We start from the raw sequence: 22,601 nt of genomic DNA on the forward strand, positions 1-22,601 counted from the left end.
AATAAAATTGAAATAAAAAATCAAAATATATAACATATTTTATGTTGTTTTTATTTTTATATAAAAAAAAACGTGGTGAAAATTTTTAAGTATATATCTCGAAACACACACGTGTTTTTTTAAAAAAAAAATATTAAAAATTCATAGGGGACTTGTAAATTGGTAATATATAAAAAATAAAAAAATCTATTTTTATTTATATACAAAAAATAAGGTTTACTTAAATCTTGTATAGAAATCAGATTGCTCACGTATTTTTTTTTTTTTTTTTTCAAACGAAATATATACATTATATATCAAAACGAAAAAAAAATAAAAAAAATTTATTAAGCACATATCGAGACATATTTTATGTATATTATTAAAGCACACATATAAAAATTGATCGTCAAAAAAAAAAAAAATAAAGAAAAAGGAAAGTAATAGTAGTAAAAAAAAAAAAAAAAAAGATAAAAGCAAGAAAGGGGTGGTTAATGTTTACGACAAGTGTAAGGGTCAAAGTTAAGTACGACTATAGTGTCAATTTGTCGATCTTTTCTCAAATAAAAATTAAAAAGATAAAAAAAAAAAAAAAACTTTCCAACTCGTTGATCGGATCATTGACCCATTGGCTATTTTCCAAAACATTACATCTCAATTATATATCTATATCTTGATATTTGTCTGACCAAAATAAAAATTTTCTACTCAATTCAAGTCAAATGCCCCAAGTCATTTCTTACATACTAAACTTTTATTTATTTTTTTTTTTTATTTATGTTTTTTCATTGATCTTAAACCATTATTATCATTTTTATATATATAATATTTTTTAACAAAAAAAAATATATATATATCGTGTGTCTAGTCAGACAATAAATATATTTACTGTCAGCTAAAAATTATTGTGTTTCTGTTTCCGGAGATATTTATTTTTTTTTTTTTTTCATATATTTTCCCTCAATCGAAAGATCTTTGCGTGTAGAAATATAATAATCATATATATGACTTGTATATATATATGACGAATCGATTTTTCTTCCCTTACATATAGCCACAATAAATATAAAATATCTACTTGTTCTTTTTTGATAATATATATATATTGTAACATGTTATAGATGAATGTAATATGTGCCAACAATTTTCTACCCTCCTATTCTTTAACCCTCTTCATACATTTAGTTTGCCTGTTGCTTCAGTTTATATATATTAAATAAACCATACAGACCACAACAACATAAACACGAAAGTGTCTTACACAAATTGGCCTTTCAATCTTTGTAAAAATAAATAAATAATAGCTTAAAATTTATTAACTAAATGACACTATACTTGAATTAAAAAAGAAAACATTAATTAAAAATAAAATATTTATACTAAATAATAATAATAATAATAATAGATAAAAACATAAAAATATTGTGGTTTTTTTTTAGGGGTGAATTTTTAGTAGATAGAGATAAATATCTCGCATTACCTTGATGAAAATATAAAAAAAAAATATATATATGTAATTTAATATGAAGAAATAATGTTTATTAATATTAATTTATTTATAAAATATAAATATATTATTTTTTTAATATTGAGATGATGTTAGAAAAGGACCTAGAGGTCGAGAGAGTTTGTGCTGTAAACTCCGACAAGCCACCGATCAATAACTCACCTGGGCCCTCAAGCTTTTATACATATATATATAAAAACACATTGTAAAATGTTTAATATTAAATGATAGTTTATATTATTATTATTATTATTATTTTGATATAAGTTGATATGAGTATTGGGGTCACCAGACCTTCAAGCTATTTGAATATAAATATATATGATTTATAACTAGATGATTTTAAATCAAAGTAATAAATGTTTCAACTTGGAGCTTTTTTTTTTTTTATATTTATGTCCTCTCTTTTTTTTTTACTTTGTGGGACTATAAAAATTTCAATAATGTCACATTAGAAATGGTTAGATTTTATTACTATTATTATTAGCCTTTTTTATTATTTTATTATTGAATTTTTTTTTATCTTTGTTTTCTTTTTTTTTTTTTGAAATAGTGAACAAACATGTGAGCTGGAAATATTTTTTTTTTTATTTGTCAATAAAAATGTCATGTGTTGTAATATTTTTTTTTTAATTCAAGTATTTTTTTTTTGATTGATATTGTAAAATGAAATTTTGATAAATTTCAATTAAATTTTTTTTTTTTTTTTTTCTTTTTAATTATTGATTTATTTTTATTTTAATAAATGTATATATATGTATTTTTTTTTAATTGGTATTTTTAATGGGTTAATACTTTTTTTTTTTTTTTAAACCACTAGGTATATATTTTTATAGAAAAAAAAATAAACGTAGGAATTTCAAATAAATAAGCTACAATTTTTGTATTTTTTTTTTAATTTTCAATAATGAATAGTTGGATATATTTTTTTTTTATTTTTTAATTTTAATATTTTAGTTATTAGTAAGTATTGTTTTTATTATTTTTTTTTTTTTTTATTATATACAGATTTATTTTTATTTTATTTTTTACATTGTTACATAAGTCAAACAATAAAAATTTTATTTTTTGTATAATATTCTACTGGGGATTTATTTAAAATTTATTTAACATTTATATAAATTCAGTGAAGCAAATTTTAGTAGTGAATTTTAAATAAAAAAAAAAAAATGTATTTTGACTTTGAGTTTAAAAGTGTCTTACTTGTGACACACGTGAGGTCAAGGTTTTTTACATTTTTTATTATCAATTTAAACATTTTTTTTAATGGCAAAAAGAATGTAAAAAAAAAAATGTTATTTGTTTATTAAAAAAATAAAATAAAAAACAAATTGATGTTTTTAAAATTTCATGAGGATATTTTACCACATACATTGGAAAATTCCAGATGCGACATATTGACTGGATAATAGAACATCCCATCATCCAACTTTCTTGAATTTTCTAAACGTCAATATGTCTATCGAATTCCTTGGCACATATTTCAATTTAATTTATATATATTTTTTTTACTCTATATCCTTGAATTTTCTTTTTTTAAAAAAAAATTAAAACGCTATACATAATTTGCATATTATTTTTTTATTTTTTTAATAACTAATTTATTTTATTTTTTTTTTTTTTCAAGCCTTGAGAATTTTTCATTTAGGGGTCAATCGATTAACTAAAGTTTAAACAATGACAAAATAAAAAATTTATAAATATAAATTAAAAATTTAAATAATTATCCACAAATTTTCATGGATAAAAATTTTTTTAATAAACCAACATTTGTCTACAAAAAAAAAAAAAATTTATATAAACTTTTTTATATACATTTTTTGAAATAAAATTAAAAATTATACACTTGTAATTTTATTATATACACATGTACTATTGTAAAAATAAACATGACATATTTACTTTTGAAAAAAAAAATAAATATTTAAAATAGAAATAATAGTTGAAAAAAAAAAAAAAAATCAGTTTAACGTAGCATAAATTTGTGATACTGTTATTTCAAAAGTATAATACAAAAAATATATTGATTTTTAAATATATAAAAATAATAAAAAATAAAAAAAATAATATTGTTGATGTAAAGAGATGAATAGAAAATAATATATGAATAATGTTTTTTTGATGTATGTGTTTATAAAGTACGTGTGACTAAATGAGGGTCTTGAAATTCTCGTTTATATACCATTGACAATATGCAAAAGAGAATGTCATATTGGATATTAACTTTGTCCTCTTGTATATATACATCTCTATGTCATTTTATTTTGAATTTTTTACATAAGCTACTTGTTGTTTTTTTTTTCTATGATAAGCCAACTCAACTCATCATCAATTAAACTAGCGATTTTATTAAAAATTTACTACTTTTTTTAGAAACGATAACAGCCAATTTACATCACATCTAATTTCAAAAAAATATTCATGGTAAATTTGAAATTTTTTTTCTTATCACAAGCACTTATCTTCCCTAAATTTTAAATATGCATTTAGTACAAAAAAGTTTTAGAAAAGAAAAAAAAAATACAAATTGTGTTTTATAATAAAAATCAAAAAGAGGGTTGATTATAAATGATCATGATGATTTTTTATATTTATTTTTCAACTTTTTATCGACAATATAAATCATCTATATATAAAAATAAATGATAAGATTTATCAAGATATTTTTTTATATTATATTTCTTGAATTTATGTCAATGCGTGTTATTTTTAGATATATACATTGAGCTGGCAAATCAATTTAAGACATTTCTTATCTAAAGATACCATTGACTTTGGCACTTTGTTGGAATCTCTAAAATGCTGCTCAACTTCCTAAACTAAAGTATCAATAATATGTCAGAATTCAGTTGGTGTATGTGTGTATATATATATATTTTCTTTGTATCTTTGGACTTTTTGAAAATAATCCAACTCACCAAGTCTCTTTCATCATCGATCCTTACCTCAACTATGCAACTCCTTTTATGCAGTATCACTATCATCAGTAACTTTAAACTTTTCATCACATGAATATTGTCTGTTGTAAAATTATACTACAACAAAAGTTTTATGTCTATATATTGTCTATCATCTCGTTTGCTAATTAACAAACTTGTCGACAAAATTTATTTAAAAAATTAAACTATTTTATTTTTAATTACGATTTTTTTTTTTTATTTTAATTAAAAATATATCATTAATTATTTTATCAGTGTCATAAAATACCATGAATATATTGCGTTATTTTTTGTCTTTATATATTGATAAACCAAAAATTATATTATTTATATAAAGCATCAAATAGCATCGTTTAAATTTACAGCCACAGTAAAAACCACTAAAACCAAATTTATACTAGAATATTAAACTACTCTAAATATAATTAAATATCTCGGAAAAAAAATTATAAAATATTAAAAATTAATTACTTTAACAATTAGCCATAATTTAAAAAATTTTTTTCTATTTTAATATATAATTTATTTATACTTTTTGCGCGCATGACATTTTTTGTTTGTCTGGTATTTTTTTTATTTTTTAGAATACAATTTTCATATCATTTTCTTATCGATTTTTATTTATTTATTTATGTCTTTTATTTTCTGCACCCTTTTTTGCATGGTCTACACACCCACCCTCACACACACACATCATGCATAATAAAAATTTCTTTAATAAATTGACACATTGCCCCGAGGGAAATGCAGTCATCCAAATAATTTTCTTTACGTTGTTAGTTAAATCGATAAAAAAAATATATTACATCATGAGGTCATATGCTCTGCATATATATTTTTTTAAAACTTTATATTGTGATTAATGATTATATTATTCACATTAATAAATATATTATTCTGAAATATTAAGTTGCTAGGCCTAACATTTATGAATTTTTTTTTTTTCTTTTTTCATATCAACAGGTTGTATGAGGGCATACATTGTCAAAATGTTATGAAAAATTTATTATTTTATTTTTATACACTCATGATAATAATGAAAAAAAAAAAATAAATAAATAATTAATAATTTTTTTTTACATCAATTACGAAATAAACTGCAATTTCGAAATTCGATATTTCGATTTATAAAAAAAATTTCGATTCATTTTTTTTAATTTTAAATTAATTGAATAATTATTTTTTTTTTCTACCAATTTAATCAATATAAAAAGTAAATTAAAATCACATCAAAGATTTATATAATATGATTAATCACAAAGTAAATAAACTTGAAATTCGAAATTTAATATTTCGATTTATAAAAAAAATTTCGATTCATTTGTTTTAATTTTAAATTAAAGTATATATGATTTTTTTTTTCTGCCAATTTAATCAATATAAAAAGTAAATTAAAATCACATCAAAGATATTATATAATATGATTAATCACAAAGTAGATATAAATTTTATAAATGAGCTTAAATATGTTGGCTTTCCATGATGATAATACTCCACATATTATATAGACTACCAATCTCTTTCATCTTGAATATACTCTGATTATTATTTTCCATTATTATTCAAAAGATATTTTAATTTACCAATAAACCAACAAAATGATAAATGATTTACTAATTTAAAACCATAAAAAATATCAAAAAATAATTTATTATTCAAGCATCATCAATTGTAATGCCCTTTAAATTATTATAAACAATATAATTTTGATTAATTTTTTTTTCTAATATATTAATTAAATTTAAATGATAATTATGTAAATCAATATTGTCATCAATTGATAATATTAAATGTGTTGATTGTTTTAATGTTTCAAGTGCTTCTGAGCAACGACCAAGTTTGATAAGTGATTGAGCAGCTAATAATTTTCCATGATAATACCATTTAATTGTTTCATTATCAGCTGAACATTCACAACATTGTTTAGCCATATTTAGAGATTTTTTATATAAACCCATTTCATAATAACAATTACCAATTTCATGAAATAACCAAGCTTTTGTTAATTCATTTTTAATATTTATTGATAATTTATTAAATGCTCTGATAGTTGCATCAAGATGACCAAATGTTAAATGTATTTTACCCAATAATATTATCACTTGTAATTGTAAATTATTGTTTAATAATATCGAGGATAATTTAAATAATTTTGATACTTGATTTATAGCAAAATCATGACGTCCAATTGACATGTATGACAATGTCAAATAACGATGTATTATAAATTTATATTTATTTTTATCAATGTCATCAATATTCATGATATTTAATAAAATATTATTTCCAAATTTTAAACACTCGTTGTAATTTTTATCTTCATAAATTTTCTTTAAATATTCAAGTTTATTTATGTTTAAAAATTGTATTGTTTCGAACAATTTATTAGATTTTTTTCTTCTTAAATTTCTAATTAATAAAATTTTATTATTAGCTTTGTTTATTTTTTTTTTTGTGTATTTCTTACCTTGATTTTATTGAGTTGTTGTCAATGTTATACTTGATGATATTTGAATCAGATTTTAAATATTCATTTTTAATTGATGTTTTTATTTTTCTAGCAGCAATTATATGACAAGCATCATGTGGATATAAATTTGAAGCACGATGATAAAGTATCAATGCTGTTTCATAATCACCTCTAACAGAAAAAAAAAAAAAAATCTATCAATAAATTGCCAACACAAATAAAAAGGATATCTTACTTTTTATTAAGATTATCAGCTTGACGATGCATTTCATTAGCTAAAAAACGCTTATCTTTTGAATTTTTTTTTTCAATTTTTTTCATTGTTTTCATTAGAGTTACACTTGGCTCTTCTGATAACATTTTTAAAATTTAAATAAAATAATCAGTTGACAATTTAATCTACAAAAAATAATTTTTGCCTGTCAAATTAATAGAAAAAATAAAACAAAAACAATTGATAATCGATTGGTAAATTGGTATATTGATTGGTTTGAAATATTTTGTAAATTAGAAACGAGATAGTTTCATTTACAAGGATGACAATGACAACAACGAGATTTGTTAAATTGAATTTCTGTGGATTTTCATATATATACCTTGTGTAACAAGTGAATCATTGTATACAAAATAATTAGACAATTCAATTTAAAATATTCATCAGACATAATTTTATTTTTATTCTTGAAAATCCATCCAACCTGGTATTTTATCAATAAATTCATTTTTATATATTAATTTTTTAACTAACATTTTATCATTATTAATATCTTTAACTGTATTACGTTTACATGATATTTTATATTTTTTATCAATTGTTTTACAACCAGGCATTATTGATAATCTACGTTTAGCTGGTACAACATTCATACGATCAAATAAATTATTAATATTCATTTTAATATTATTATTTGACATTAAATTTAATATTAATATTTCTCTTTTATTAATATCATTTGTATTATTTTTTATTATATTAAAATTTATATTATCAATATAAATTATTGTATATTTATAAAAATTTATAAGATAATTATATGATATTTTTTGAGCTCCTAAATATGCCATTATTGCTGATTCTTTAGCTTCATTTTTATTATGTTGATTTATTTCAATTTTAATTAATAAATGATTTGCATTTATTGTCCATATATCGCTGTTTGATATATAAGAATAATCACGTGATTTTTTAGCATAAAAACGTGCTAGATCATAGAGTTTTTTGTTAATATAATATTTTGATAATTCATGATAAATCCAAGTTAGTTCAAGTGGATCAGATGTTAGGGCAATACGTTTACGAAATAATTCAAGTATTGTTAATTTATTTTCATTATTATTTGTTGTTGTTGTTGTTATTGTTGATTTTGTTAATATAACCCATGCAATATCTTCATCCCTTGGGATTGTTGAAACTTTAATACCAAGATGATGTTTTAAATAACGTATTTTTGTATTTTCATCGTTAAATTTAGTCACGTCTCGAGGGTCTATATATGTTTTACCAACCATTATGTACATTTGATTCAAACACTCTTTTTTCATTGGAAATAAATAAATTGGATATGTATCCAATTTGTTTTTTATTCTTTCAACAAGTCTAGATAATTATTTATTTATTATTTTAATGATAAATATATATTCAGTTATCAATGAAAATACTTACTTGAAAAAATTAGAATAATTTTTATTTATTCTTGTTTCATGAAGCTTATTTAATAAATAATTTATTTCAATAATAATATTTAATTTTTTTAATTTAATTTCATTATTTTCACGTTCAATAATTATATTTGGTATATTTTTTTTAAAAAAATTTGTATAAATTGGCTTTTGTATTCTATTTATTTCTTTTATTTGTTTAAAACGTTGTAGCTGGTCGTTTATTAATAATAATAGATTTTTATTTATTGTATATTTATTGAGAATGATAAATATATTTTCAAGAAAAAATTTATCAATTGATTGAAGTTTTAAATAACGTATTGTTAATAAATTTTCAAATTTTTTCATTTTATAATCTTTACGATAATTTTTATCATTAACTTTAAATTTTGTATTGTCATTATTAATTCCTTAAAAAATATATATTAATTAATATAAGTTTGGAAAAATTAAAGCATATTTTTACCTTCAAATTCATCACCATCATCTGATAATTTAGCAATTAAATTAAATTGTTGTTCTTGAAGTTTATTTATCCATGATAACATTTCAACCATAACATTTTCCAGTGTATTGCATCCAATACAATTTTCAATTGTATCATTTGCTCTATAAATTGCATCCTCAAATGGATATCGACACTGATGACACTGATAACCTGGATATGCATATACAAGGCTTCTACCAAATTCACCAATTTTATAAAGTGTCTCAACCCTCATCCATTTTACTTTATAATTATCTGGCTCTGTTAAATATAAATTAATCTAGATAATAAAAATAATAATAAATACTTAAATTATGTCTATACCAATTTCTAAACATTTTTTTGATATTTCATCAGCTTCTGTATATCTTGTAAAATTAATTAATGCTTTACAAAAACCAAGAAGTCTACGTAAATCATCACGTTTATCTTCTTCAAATGATTTTACAAATGTATCAATTGCTGCTTGATATTTTTCATCATTTGTAAATCTAAATGCCCATTCACTGTGTAATTTTGATGTGGCTTGTTGTGCCTCAATATCAACATGTTCCATTATTATTGTTAAATTTTGTTGATCAAAAAAAAAAAATTTTATATTAAAAATATGGTTACATGTTAATTTTGAATTTTGTCAATCTGAATATATCAACAACTTTTTTTTTTTTTTTTTTTTTTTTTATTTTCAATGTTTATTATTATTACTAACTATTATTATTATTATTATTGTTATGTTTTAGAGGAAAAAAAAGGACAACGACAATAGCAAATTATTGATTGTGTTAAAATTGGAATGCGGTGATGGCTTTGTTGTACAGATTCGCACAACTGCCAGATCGTGGTGGTACGCGAGTCTTTTCATTTGTCGTAACAAGAAGTGTTGTACGTGATCCAGAAAGAGATGTTACAAGTAAAGAACTTGTTTGTGGTTTTCAAAGATGGGCAGTTGCATTTTCACGTGGTGACAAAGTAAATTAATTTAAATTAATTTAAATATGATTGATAAATTAATGATGATTAATAAATTAATTAATAGGTTCTAGGTGTATATTTGGTATGGCGTGGTGCAGCACCTGGTTTACGTGTATATGTTGATTTTACATTTACACTATTAAATCGTGAACATTTTTCTGTAAATGAAGGTTTTTCTGGTAAACGTGTTAAATTTACATATGATGCACCAGCTCAAGGTAATCGTAATTATATACCAGTATCTGATTTATATAGTCGTAATTTTGCTGATCCAAATGGTGAATTTCAATTGGAATTATCAATGGCAAATGTTAGAACAGTATTTACATCTGAAGTTAGAATGACAACTGGTGTATTTACTGGTGGTCAACAAAAACCATCAAAACTTGAAACTGGATATTTTACATTTGGTGGTTTTGATTGGAATTTAGCAATATATCCACAAGGTAATAAAGAAGGTGAAACACGTCAAGATGGTAAATTAAGTGTATATTTAATACGTTTAACTGGTTTTGATCATCGTTGTCGAGTACGTTATAGTGTTACATTGGGTGATGGTGATAGACGTCTTGATTCTGGACAAATTGAAGATTTATCTGATGCTGAAGGACGTGGTTTTGGTTGGCATCCACGTGTACGTTGGTCTGATATATCACATAAAGGTATATTACGTGTTACACTTGAAATGGTTGAAGCTAGAATAATATCTGAAGTTGCTGTACAAGCAATTGGTCCATCAATATTACCAGCAGCACCATGTTATGATCGTGATAAACAAGCATGGACAATACGTGCTGATTTACATTCAGATACTGTTAGATTACATCTTGTTTATAAAGATATACATAATGTACCACGTAATCATTTACGTTATATTAGTTGGTCAGCATATTTAATGAAAAATGATGAACCAGATTCTGATTCAATATTATTACCAGGTGCACCATTTAGTCGTTATTATGCACAAGAACAAGCTGATGAAGGTATTATTATGGAAACAAGTCTTGGTGTTAATGAAGTTAATAATGAACAATGTCAATTATTAACAGATAAAGGACAATTAAGAATACGTATTGAATGGAATGAATGTCATTTATTATTTCAAGCAACATATCATAAATATGATGATGTTTGTCGTATACATAATCAACAAATGAGACGTGAAATTGCTGCATTACAAGCTGAAAATTATAGTTTAGAAAGACAACTATTTAGTTATCAAAAAAGTTTAGCATTTGCACAAGCACAACAAGAACAACAAGAACAACAGGGTAATAAATTATTATTATTATCATCATCATCACAATTACAACAATCACCACAATCATCACATACAACTTCAACTACTGGTATTGGTGTTGGTGCTTGTGGTGGTACTGGTATACATGCTGGTAGTAGTGGAATTAGTGGTGGTGGTGGTGGTAGTAATGCTAGTGCAAGTGGTACACTAGAAAGATCAGCATCAACTGATACAGAGTATGCCTGACAAGTAAATTTAAATTTAAATAATAATAAATTAACACCAATTATTAATAATGATGAACAACGTTTACATCAAAATCTTGTACAACTTATGGAACGTAGATTAAGTAATGTACAATTACAACAAAAAATTGATTCAATGTCAATGAGAAGTTCAAGAGGTTCACAAGACAGTGGCTATTATCAATATTATTATAATAATAATAATTCAACAAGACCATCAATTGATTTAAAAAATAAAACATTTAAAAAAAATTTTAATACTGATACATTGAATAATAATAATAATAATAATTATGAAGAAAGTTCACGTAATAATTCAAAAAATTTTACAAATTTTTCTGATGGATTTATTAATACTAATAATAATTATAATAATAATAATAATGATTATCATCATAAACGTACTAGAAATAGTTTTTGGAATACACTTGCTAATCTTGTATGTTCACTTGGTGCTCTTGCATCAAGAGCTGCTAAAATGGCAACACGAAAAAGTGATTTTATCTAAATAATTTAGGTTTTTTTCATTTACACTATTTTTTAAATATTTATTTATTTATTTTCACCTAATATCTACTTGTCAATTTAATTTACACCATATTAAATGAAATTTTAATCTTGCCAATAGTTTTTTTTTTTTTTCAAGCAATTTTTCATGTCCTGAATTTTCTTTTTTTTTATTTATCGATTTAAAAATATATGTGAATGTGATGACGAATTCATCAAGTCACATAAATATATATATGTGCTTTTTTTTTTTTTAATTTTTTAAATATCAACCGGATCGATCTTGCATGTCATGTTATAATTTTAACATTGGTGAATCAGCAATTTGAAACGAGCCAAAGATTGGATCAATTATTTCCCAGAATAAAACTAACACTATATTCAAGTAACATATATATATTTTTTAATCATTTATAATTTTATCATAATGAATTTTTTTTTTGTTTTTTTATTAATCATTTAATACACGCAATTGTATATTTCGCCTTGATGAAAATTGACAACTGAGACAATTTTTAAAATATAATATCTCAATTTTATAAATATAAAAAAAAAAACAATATAATTTTTTTTATATTTAATTTAATATAAAATATATTCTTCAGCATAATTAAAATAATATATACTGTATACTATGTACATATCTAACAATTTTAAAAGAGAAAATAATAATAAAACAAATTGACTGGCATGACATTGTAGTGGTGGTGATGTCTTGAGCACAAAACAAACACAAACCACACAACTGATTAATAATTAAGATTATTAAAATTATTTTACTCGCTCTATTTAAATTAAATACATTAATAATTATTTAAACATAAGACATCACCAGTTATAATCATAAATGTTTCAGTGTAAAAAGAAAAATAATAATTACAAAAAAAAATATTGTGTGAATTTAAATTTTTTTAAAAATCAGCACACAAATTTCCATGCTTGTACAATCGTTAATATTAATTCCTCGTGTCGATATTTTTAAAGCTTATTACACACATTTATTATTATTATTACTATTATTATTAGTATTATTATTAAAATATAGAATAAAAATTTAAAAAAAAATATATTAGAATAATTCTACAAGTTGATATGTATATTGTAAATTATAATTTTGCAGTATGACAATCTTTTTTATTTTTTGTTTAATTTATGGCTTTAAATTTTGAATGAAATGAATTATTAATAATTGAAACAAGGTCAAGTGAGATGATGGATATTGTTAATTTAAAAGAGGGTGTTTTGTTAAAGCCTTGACTTGTAAAATTTAATTTCAACATACATATGAACAAGTTAATATTTATTAAATGAATTTATATTTATTTAAAGATATTTACATTGAATTAATTATTTAATGATCTTGAAATGAATGAAAATAATAATGTCTTTTTTTGGTTTATTAAAAATTTAAAGGTTTTTATTATTATTATTATTTATGGAGGAGGGTTTTTTTTTTTTTTTTTCGATTTTTTTTTTATTTGTTTTATCTCTTTTCTCGTTGAGCACGAAAAGTGATTAAATATTTAAGGAATTTTCTTGAAAGTTTTGAGCCTCCAATTTGTAGAGATTTAAAAATTTAGATAAAATATATATTTTTAAAATTAAGGGTTGGGGGATGATGATAAGAAAGATTAGTTTTTGAATGGAAATATTAAGTCAACTATTTTCATCGTATCATCTAGCTCCAACACACTTTTATGATTTTATTATTATTTATTATCGTAATGGATTTAACCATTATTCAATTTTATTGAAAAAAATAAAAAAAAATACACATACATACAGACAGACACATAATTGTGAGTGAATATAATGAAAATTGAATGAAAAATTAAAAATAATAAATTAATAATTATAATGTATTATTTTTTCAATTATATTTTAAATTTTTTTTTTCGTTTTTTTTTTTTATTCATCTTGTAAAATACAAATTAGATGAAATTTTTCATTTATTAGAAAAATGAGATATTTTTTGTAAATGAAAATAAAAAATAATAATTTATAAAAATAATTGAGGAAAAAAATATTTATAATGAAAATTCCAAGTAAAGTGAATTGCTTCATTAAAAAAAAACCAAAAGTATTGACCAAGTGTTGGTTACAATAGTCAATTGAAGATAAAAAAAAAAAAAATAATAAAAAAGTAAATTATATTATTGTATAAGAGCCCCTAGTACCTATTCGTTTTTAACAGGGTATATATAAAATGTAATTTTAATTTTATCCAACTCTTTTATGTCACTCATTGTGTATCAAAAAAAAATATTTAAAAAAGGTTTATTTAAATCTGAACAATAATATTTAATACATAAAAAAAATTTTAACATGAAAACATTGTACACAATATATACAAAATAAAAAATAGAAAAAAGATAAAAATTGCTTGCACAATTTAACTTGAAGAAAAAAATATATCGCACACATTTTTTTAAATAAAAAAATTTATATTATTTTTTTTAATGAAAAACAATGTTTTTTTTTTTTTTATTCACTTGCAATTTTAAATTAAAAATATTTTGAATTATTAAAAGGCAAAAGAAAAATCTATATCAAATGATTTTAGATGTCGGAAAAAACATGAAATATAATAGAAAAATAATAAATTATTTTAATGATTAAAAATGATATTTTATTTCTAATTGTATTGGTGTGTTTTATCGATTAATTATTATTATTGTCTTTGTAGATAAAGAGACGTGTCAATTGTGTACAAAAAGATAAGAAAAAGTAAAAAAAAAAAAATTCTAGAATATTGTTGTAATTGAATAATAATAATAAATGTGTTTTATGGATAAAAATAATTTAAAAAAAAATTTATCTCGTAGTTGAAAACAAGGAAAAATGAAAAAAAAAAAATCTATTTTAAATGTTAGATGATATTTATTTAATTTTTATTTTCCTCAACACACAAATAATTGACTGAAAATTTTTTTTTTTTTCTTTAATATTAATTATTGTTTAATTTAAATATAATAAATAAATGTTTAAATATATATACAATTTAAAATAAATAAAATGGAACAAAATATGTCAAAGCCAAATTCAATTTAAGTGTGAAAAATAAATAGTTGTCAAATAAAATGTAATAATAATTTTAAATAATCATAAAAAATAATCATAATAAAATTGTGTATTAAGAAATTTAAAAAAAAAAAAAATCCAATTAAATGTTTTGCTTTGATGCAAATGCAGCAAAATTCTCGGTGCAATAATCAACGACCTCATCTATTTTTACTTATTTTTACTTTCTCAAAATTTATATCATTTATTTTTTGCTGATTCTATTTATCTGTCTTGCTATTTCTCATTCGTAAATTATACGAAAGTTTAACTAAATTAATGTCCAACCTGTCTCAATGAAACATAATTTATCCAACAAATTTTAATAATTTAAAAAAAAAAAAAAAACAGCCAACATATTGTAAAAAAATGACAAATGAATATAATTAAATTTGAGCTTAATTTAAAGAGAAAAAAAAAATTAATATTAAAAAATAATTATTAATAATAAAAGAATATCAAAAAATATATGAATTTTTTTTTTTTTTTCGATTGATTTTTGATTGATTGATTGATGGAAAAATAAATTAAAAAAATATGTACCTAAAAAAAAATTCATGTAAATTATATATCACTAAAATGAAACGAACAAATTTTCACTCGTTATCACAATATTTAATAAACAAATAAATTTAAACAAAAGGAAAAAAAATATATATATTGTAACTTGTACAACACACAAAAAACAACACTCTAAAATTTTTTTAAACAATAACTACACATTAACATAAACATAAAATTATATACTAATAATATATAAACAATTATTATACTATTATATATATTATACCATCTGTGAGTCTGCCTCGTCTTTTATAAAATTCTTGCTTGTTTCAATTTGTCTATAATTATTAATTTAAAAACCTTAAAAAAACTTTTCCTTCATAATATCTTGCAGGTAAGTTTTTAAAATATAAAAATAATTAAATTTTATTTTAAATATTTAATAAATATATTCTTAAATGTATTATACATTTTTTAGAGAATATTTTAAACAAACTTTTTATTTCAAAAGGTACTTATCAAGTTTAAAACTTATATAATATTTTCGCTTTTGTTAGAAAAAATTATCAAAAGAAATTTTTTTCCTGTTGATAAAAATACATTTAGTATGCTGTTTTTTTTAAGGAAAATTATTATATATTTGTTGATAATAATGTTAAGTATGTTAAGGTTTTAAAATTTCATGTAGAAAGAAAAAAAAATAATATGCAAATCATTATATTAGTTGATGATTAATTGATTACGCAAGCGCAAATATCATGTCAAATAGAAACATGATATTTATATTGTTTTTAATTGTTTTATATTAAGCTCCAATTGCTTTAATCAAAAAAGAAATATAAATATGATCAACTTTTTACTTGTATTTTTACTACATTTAAATATATATCTTGTGATATAAATATTTTAAATTGATATTCAAATTTAAAGTCAGTACGTGGTTGAACATTGTGTGATGTGTTTGTTGTTTTTTTTTCTCTCACTGCCATTTTAAATAATTATTATAAAAACGTATGTTACAATTATATTTAATTATTTATAATATAATTTACTAATTATTATTTATATATTTAATAGATATATTTAATTTAATTCATGTGTAAAAATTTTTTGACAAATTTACAAATTGGAGCAACTGATGTAATAGAAAAAAAAATATTTTAAAAAATCATTATTGATTATTTAAAATTATATTTATAAAATTGATATTAATTAATGATAAATTTAATTGATTATTTATTGTATTTATTTTAATTAATTAATTAATAAATAAGATTGAATTTTATAATAAATTTTGAGGTTAGAAATAGTGTTATCTTAAATAAATTTGTCAAAAAAAAAAAAAAAATAAGAAATGATTGTTTTATGATTAGTCATTAATTGAAAATTATTATTTTAGGATAAATAATGAGTCAAACAATGTCTCAAAGTTTAAAAAATCGTAAAATAACTGTTGACATACTTGCAACATTATTTGGTCTTGGTGCATGGATTGGAATAAATGGTATTTATTCACAATTACCACAACTTGTATTTACAGCACCAGAACAATGGAATCTAGCATCTCATATTGTTATTGTTGTACAATTTGCAAATTTAGGACCAATATTATATACACTATATACAAAGTAAGTAAATATAATTTATTTATTTATTAATTAATTTAAATTAATAATAAATATTATTTATTTTTGTTTTAGATATTCACCATGGACAAGAGATCATTATATAATATATTTTCTTCTTGCTTCAGCAACAATTGGTACTTATTATTTATCATTTAATTACAAAAATATATCAACAATATTTAATAGTCAACATTCAACATCATTAATGACAATTGTATTTATTTGTGCATTTGTTGGTTGTACAAGTTCAGTATTATTTATTCCATATATGAGAAATTTTCGTGAAATATATATTGTATCATGTTTAGTTGGTGAAGGTTTAAGTGGTTTATTACCAAATACAATTGCATTATTACAAGGTGCTGGTGGTGATCCATGGTGTAATAATTCAACAAAATTAAATGATACTGAATTAAAATATGAAGTATTACGTACACAGCCAAGATTTACAACAGATACATTTTTAATAATAAATAGTATATTATTATTAATGAGTTTAATGTCATTTATTGGTCTTAATAAACTTAAAATAGCTAAAGGTGAACGTGCCAAATCACAAGATACAACTGATACACGTCCAACTGATACAACACCACCACTTAGTTATATAACAAATTCAAAATGGAATTTATCAAAAAAAAGTTATATTTCGTTGATGTTTATGACTGGTATTGTTTGTTTTTTGGGACATAGTACATTACCATCAATTCAAACATATGCATGTTTACCATATGGTAATGTTGCTTATCATTTGAGTGTAACACTTGCATCAATGGCTGTGCCATTATCAATGGGTATGGGTTTCATACAAAAAGAATCAAAATCACCAAAAATATTAGCAATTTTAACTGGTTTACTTGTTATTGTATCAATTATTATTATTTATGTTGCAACAAAATCACCAAATCCACCATTTCAACATACAACATTTGGTACAATATTTATTGTTACACTTTGGTTTATTGTTAATGGATTAATTGGATATATTAAAATGAATATTACAACAACATTTCGTTCACATCCTGGTAAAGGACTTTATCATGTTGGTGTTGCTACACAAGTTGGATCTGTTATTGGTGCTATTTCAACATTAACAGCAATGTCAAGACCAGGTTTATTTAATGAATATAGTCCTTGTGATATGTTTATCAAACATTAACATATAAATTTAATTTTTTTTCCTTTTTCCTAAATGAATTTATTAGTCCAATTTTTTGTTTTTTTTTTAATGAGAAAAATTTGTTTTTTATTTTCTTTCTGTGATGATTTGAAACAAAAAAATTAAAAAACACTGTACTTATATAATTTTTCTCAAATTTTAATAATTATTATAGCAATGGTAATGGGAACTTAATTTTTAATTATTATAGCAGTATTTTCTATTAAATAATTTTTTTTTTTTTTTAGATTAATGTATATAAATATATGAAAAATTTAATGTATAAAAAAAAAAAACAATATTGTTATTTACATTAATAAATAAATTTATAAAATGTTATTTAAAAAACAATGAGTCAAGCAATGAATTTCCATCTAATTATGGTAAACCCAGACAATTATTATTTCCATAAATAGTAGTAAAAAAAAAAAGTAAAGATAGTCTAACGATTGCTGGAAAATATTTGAAAAAAATATCCAATTAAAACAATGGATATTTTTAAAATATGAAAAAATCCAGTAAAACCCTTGAGACTTAGTCACGCATATAAAAATAATATAATGAACAAGTGAGTTGTTCATTTGCGAGGGAAAAAAAAGGGTCAAATAATTTGCAACAATAATAGCATTGAAAAAAAAATTAATTAAAGGGTTGTTGCTTTTGCGCAAAAGACACGCAAACAAGGTAAAAGAAGAAAAAGTGATTGCGCATCGGTATTTTTGGTTGATAAAATTCTGCGTGCAGACATTTAGACAGAATACAATCAATATGTCGTGACTTGTCGTGTAGATAACGTGTTAATTTATTTATAAAATAGTATTTGTGAAAATAATAATGTAAAAATAGAATAAATAGAAAATTTAAAGAATGCTTGATAAAATAAATGAAAGGAAAAAAAAATTTACATACATGAATTACAAAAAGAGGGTTGAATGATCAACTTGATAAAAAGTAACAAAGGGATATAGACTCGTCCAGGTCTTGTGGTGAAAAATAAGTATCCAAGTTGGTGATTGAACTCAGCCAGAGCAAGCCAGAGAAAGAACTTGCTCCATCATCATCAACATTTAACAATATTTTAAAAAATATATCAAACAATTTCTATGGCTCAATTAATAAATAAAAAATTGTGATATAAATTAAGTGATTATCTAAATTAATGATTAATAAATAATAAGTAAAAAGTGAAATGTCTTACAGTGATGGTGGTCGTTCATCATCAGTACGTAAATCTGGTACAAAAATACCAAAAAATTTACGTGTTACAAGTACAGATAATGGAAGAAAATCAACAACAACAACAACAGCAATAACATATCATCATCATCATCATCATCGTCATCATCGTCATGGTTTATTTGATACAACATTAAATCAACAATCAATACATCAAAAAAATTTATACATTGTATCATTTCCATTGATATTATTTTTTAATGTATTAAGAACACTACTTTATCAGCTGTTTGTTGTTTTTAAATATATTTATGCATCAGCCAATCATATTGTTAAACGACGTCATCGTACAACATTGACAACAACAAGAGGACAGTGTCATTTAGAAATTGTTGTTGGTAGTCAAACAAGTATTGAACATCATCATCATCATCAACAACAACAACAACAACAGCCACAACAGCTACAACAACAAGAAGATATTTTATCATTTAGACAAGAAAATACAATTGACATGTCTGTATCAAAAAAAACAAGTGGCCCAGGTCCTGGTGATCCACTTCTTGCTAAACAAAAACATCATCATCGTAGAGCATTTGAATTTATTAGTAAAGCATTAAAAATTGATGAAGAAAATGAAGGTAATTAATTTAATTAATTATAAGTATTTGTTGTTGTTTTATATTTTGATGTTTAATTTTAGGACACAAAGAAATGGCTATTGAATTATATAAAAAAGGCATTGGTGAATTAGAAAAAGGTGTTGCTGTTGAATGCTATGGTGGTAGAGGTGAAGTTTATGAACGTGCACAAAGATTACATGAAAAAATGCAAGCAAATTTAATAATGGCTAAGGATAGACTTGATTTTTTAGGTAAGGTTATATATAATTATTTATATATAATTATTGAATGTTAATTTGATGTTAAATATTTTACAGCATGATTATTTGTTATTTATTTTATGGCATGAACAATTATGATTTTTCTTTTTTGTTTTTTTTTTTTGTTATTCTTTATTTTTTATGGTAGCAAGTATTTGTGCCATGAAAAATTTAGAATTATCAGATGAAAATAGTGAGGAGTATCAGGATAAATATCCAAGGCAAAGAAGAATAAATAGTAATAGTAAAAAAATTAATATACAAACAAATAAACAAAAACCAATGATTAAAAATATCATTAAGAATCATCCTGTTGTTGAAGGTATATGTTTATGTTTTAAATATAATTTTGCATGTTTATTTATAAATTAAATTAAATTAAAAATGCTTTTATAAGTATGTAGTTAATAAGAGAAATATATATTGATGAAATGTTTTTTATTAATTTTTTAGTATCTGGAAGAAAATTAATACCTGGTAAAAAATTAAGTGGTACTGGAATGAGTAAAAGTCAAACATTACCACGTAGTATGGGTCGTTCAAATTCAGTATTACCATGTCATAAAACAACACCAACAAAACCATCATGGACACCACCATCAATAAAACGTCAATTATCAATACCAGGTACAGTATCACCAGTAAGACGTCAAATAATAACAACAACACCAAATAATAGTAATCGTAATACACCAACAAGAAAAATTCCAAAAGGTGTTGATCCAAAATTAGCACAAATAATATTAGATGAAATATTAGAAGGTGGTACACCAGTAAAATGGGATGATATTGCTGGACAAAAAATAGCTAAACAAGCATTACAAGAAATGGTTATATTACCATCAATAAGACCAGAATTATTTACTGGTTTACGTACACCATCAAGAGGTTTATTACTATTTGGTCCAGCTGGTAATGGTAAAACATTATTAGCACGTGCTGTTGCAACACAATGTTCAGCAACATTTTTTTCAATATCAGCAGCAAGTTTAACATCAAAATATGTTGGTGAAGGTGAAAAACTTGTTAGAGCATTATTTACAATTGCTAGAGAATTACAACCATCAATAATATTTATTGATGAAGTTGATTCATTATTATCAGAAAGACGTGAAAATGAACATGAAGCATCAAGAAGATTAAAAACTGAATTTTTAATTGAATTTGATGGTTTACCATGTAATCCAGATGAAAGAGTATTAGTTATGGCTGCAACAAATCGTCCACAAGAACTTGATGAAGCTGCATTACGTCGTTTTAGTAAAAGAGTTTATGTTACATTACCAGATTCATCAACAAGATATTTATTATTAAAAAAATTATTAGAAAAACATAATGATCCATTAAGTGATATTGAATTACGTGAAATGGCATTATTAACTGAAGGTTATTCTGGTAGTGATTTAACTGGTTTAGCTAAAGATGCTGCACTTGGTCCAATAAGAGAACTTGATCCAGATCAAGTTAAATTACTTGATCTTAATCTTGTTAGAAATATTAATATACGTGATTTTCTTGATTCATTAAAAAGAATAAGAAGATCAGTATCACCAAATAGTCTTGCTGCATATGAAAAATGGAGCAATCAATTTGGTATGGATATTAGTATCTGATTAAAAAGTTTGCCTATCAAGGCATACTCATTCATCAACAGGTGAAATGTTTATTATTTTTTCTTTATTTAAATTACGAAAATTCATTGATTAATTATTGACGATTTTTATAAGTCTAATTTATTTATATATATCTTTAAAAATTAATGATAAACAAGTGACAATTATTTATTTAAATTATTTATCAAGTAAAAAAAAGACAAACAAACAAACAAAAAGACAACGAATGACTGATGCCTGGTAGATTAATAATTCTTTTTTTTTTTTTTTTTTTCTCTTTAATTTCTTCCTGTTGATAATCAATAATTTTCCTGCCAATAGAATTAATTAAACAAATGAATTCTTCAATTTAACGTGGAGGAAATATCATTAGAAATTTTTTTCATTTTTCGATTTTTCTTATTTCGATTTTTTTTTCTTCTTTTTTTTTGCATGCAGGCATGTAATTAATAATAATCGTATTTAATTAATAATAGTTACAAAGTAACTCGGCATAAATATAATCATAATATAGTCAATCTAATAAACAAGCTTGTGTAATTTGTAATGTAAACTTTTCGATGTGATATT

General features: G+C 22.2%; 5 protein-coding genes across 7 annotated transcripts in view; 3 read left to right on the top strand and 2 right to left on the bottom strand.

Moving 5' to 3' along the window:
• The window catches only part of LOC122854315, a 33,358-nt gene extending 19,531 nt beyond the window's left edge, over positions 1 to 13,827 (top strand). For both annotated transcript variants that reach the window (XM_044154834.1, XM_044154835.1), the window contains 2 exons: positions 9,785 to 10,013; positions 10,081 to 13,827. In XM_044154834.1, coding sequence (XP_044010769.1) covers positions 9,846 to 10,013; positions 10,081 to 11,502 — 1,590 coding nt within the window. In that variant the 5' untranslated portion in view covers positions 9,785 to 9,845 and the 3' untranslated portion in view covers positions 11,503 to 13,827. The remainder of the gene's footprint in view (positions 1 to 9,784; positions 10,014 to 10,080) is intronic.
• Positions 6,077 to 7,294, bottom strand: LOC122853686. The gene is made up of 5 exons (XM_044154103.1): positions 7,131 to 7,294; positions 6,893 to 7,066; positions 6,805 to 6,834; positions 6,307 to 6,468; positions 6,077 to 6,104 (listed from the first exon to the last, which is right to left on the bottom strand). The coding sequence occupies exons 1-5, from the start codon at positions 7,253 to 7,255 to the stop codon at positions 6,077 to 6,079; spliced, it is 519 nt and encodes a 172-aa protein (XP_044010038.1). The 5' UTR covers positions 7,256 to 7,294.
• Positions 7,289 to 9,645, bottom strand: LOC122854314 (outer dynein arm-docking complex subunit 4-like). The gene is made up of 4 exons (XM_044154833.1): positions 9,369 to 9,645; positions 9,024 to 9,305; positions 8,559 to 8,967; positions 7,289 to 8,492 (listed from the first exon to the last, which is right to left on the bottom strand). The coding sequence occupies exons 1-4, from the start codon at positions 9,598 to 9,600 to the stop codon at positions 7,571 to 7,573; spliced, it is 1,845 nt and encodes a 614-aa protein (XP_044010768.1). The 5' UTR covers positions 9,601 to 9,645; the 3' UTR covers positions 7,289 to 7,570.
• A 2,490-nt stretch (positions 13,828 to 16,317) lies between the features above and the next one.
• LOC122854316 (solute carrier family 52, riboflavin transporter, member 3-B) lies at positions 16,318 to 18,790 on the top strand. Its single transcript, XM_044154836.1, has 3 exons — positions 16,318 to 16,583; positions 16,972 to 17,200; positions 17,273 to 18,790. Exons 2-3 carry the CDS (start codon positions 16,980 to 16,982, stop codon positions 18,357 to 18,359), a joined length of 1,308 nt encoding a protein of 435 aa, XP_044010771.1. The 5' UTR covers positions 16,318 to 16,583; positions 16,972 to 16,979; the 3' UTR covers positions 18,360 to 18,790.
• Positions 18,791 to 18,818: 28 nt separating this feature from the next.
• Positions 18,819 to 22,338, top strand: LOC122854313 (spastin). 2 transcript variants are annotated; one of them, XM_044154831.1, is made up of 4 exons: positions 18,819 to 20,176; positions 20,239 to 20,409; positions 20,567 to 20,740; positions 20,872 to 22,338. In XM_044154831.1, the coding sequence occupies exons 1-4, from the start codon at positions 19,549 to 19,551 to the stop codon at positions 22,029 to 22,031; spliced, it is 2,133 nt and encodes a 710-aa protein (XP_044010766.1). In that variant the 5' UTR covers positions 18,819 to 19,548; the 3' UTR covers positions 22,032 to 22,338. The 2 variants fall into 2 exon arrangements, with proteins under 2 accessions (XP_044010766.1, XP_044010767.1); XM_044154832.1 differs by lacking the exon at positions 20,567 to 20,740.
• The last annotated feature ends 263 nt before the right edge of the window (positions 22,339 to 22,601 follow it).

Source organism: Aphidius gifuensis, linkage group LG4 (assembly GCF_014905175.1).
Source record: "Aphidius gifuensis isolate YNYX2018 linkage group LG4, ASM1490517v1, whole genome shotgun sequence".
NCBI lineage: Eukaryota > Metazoa > Arthropoda > Insecta > Hymenoptera > Braconidae > Aphidius > Aphidius gifuensis.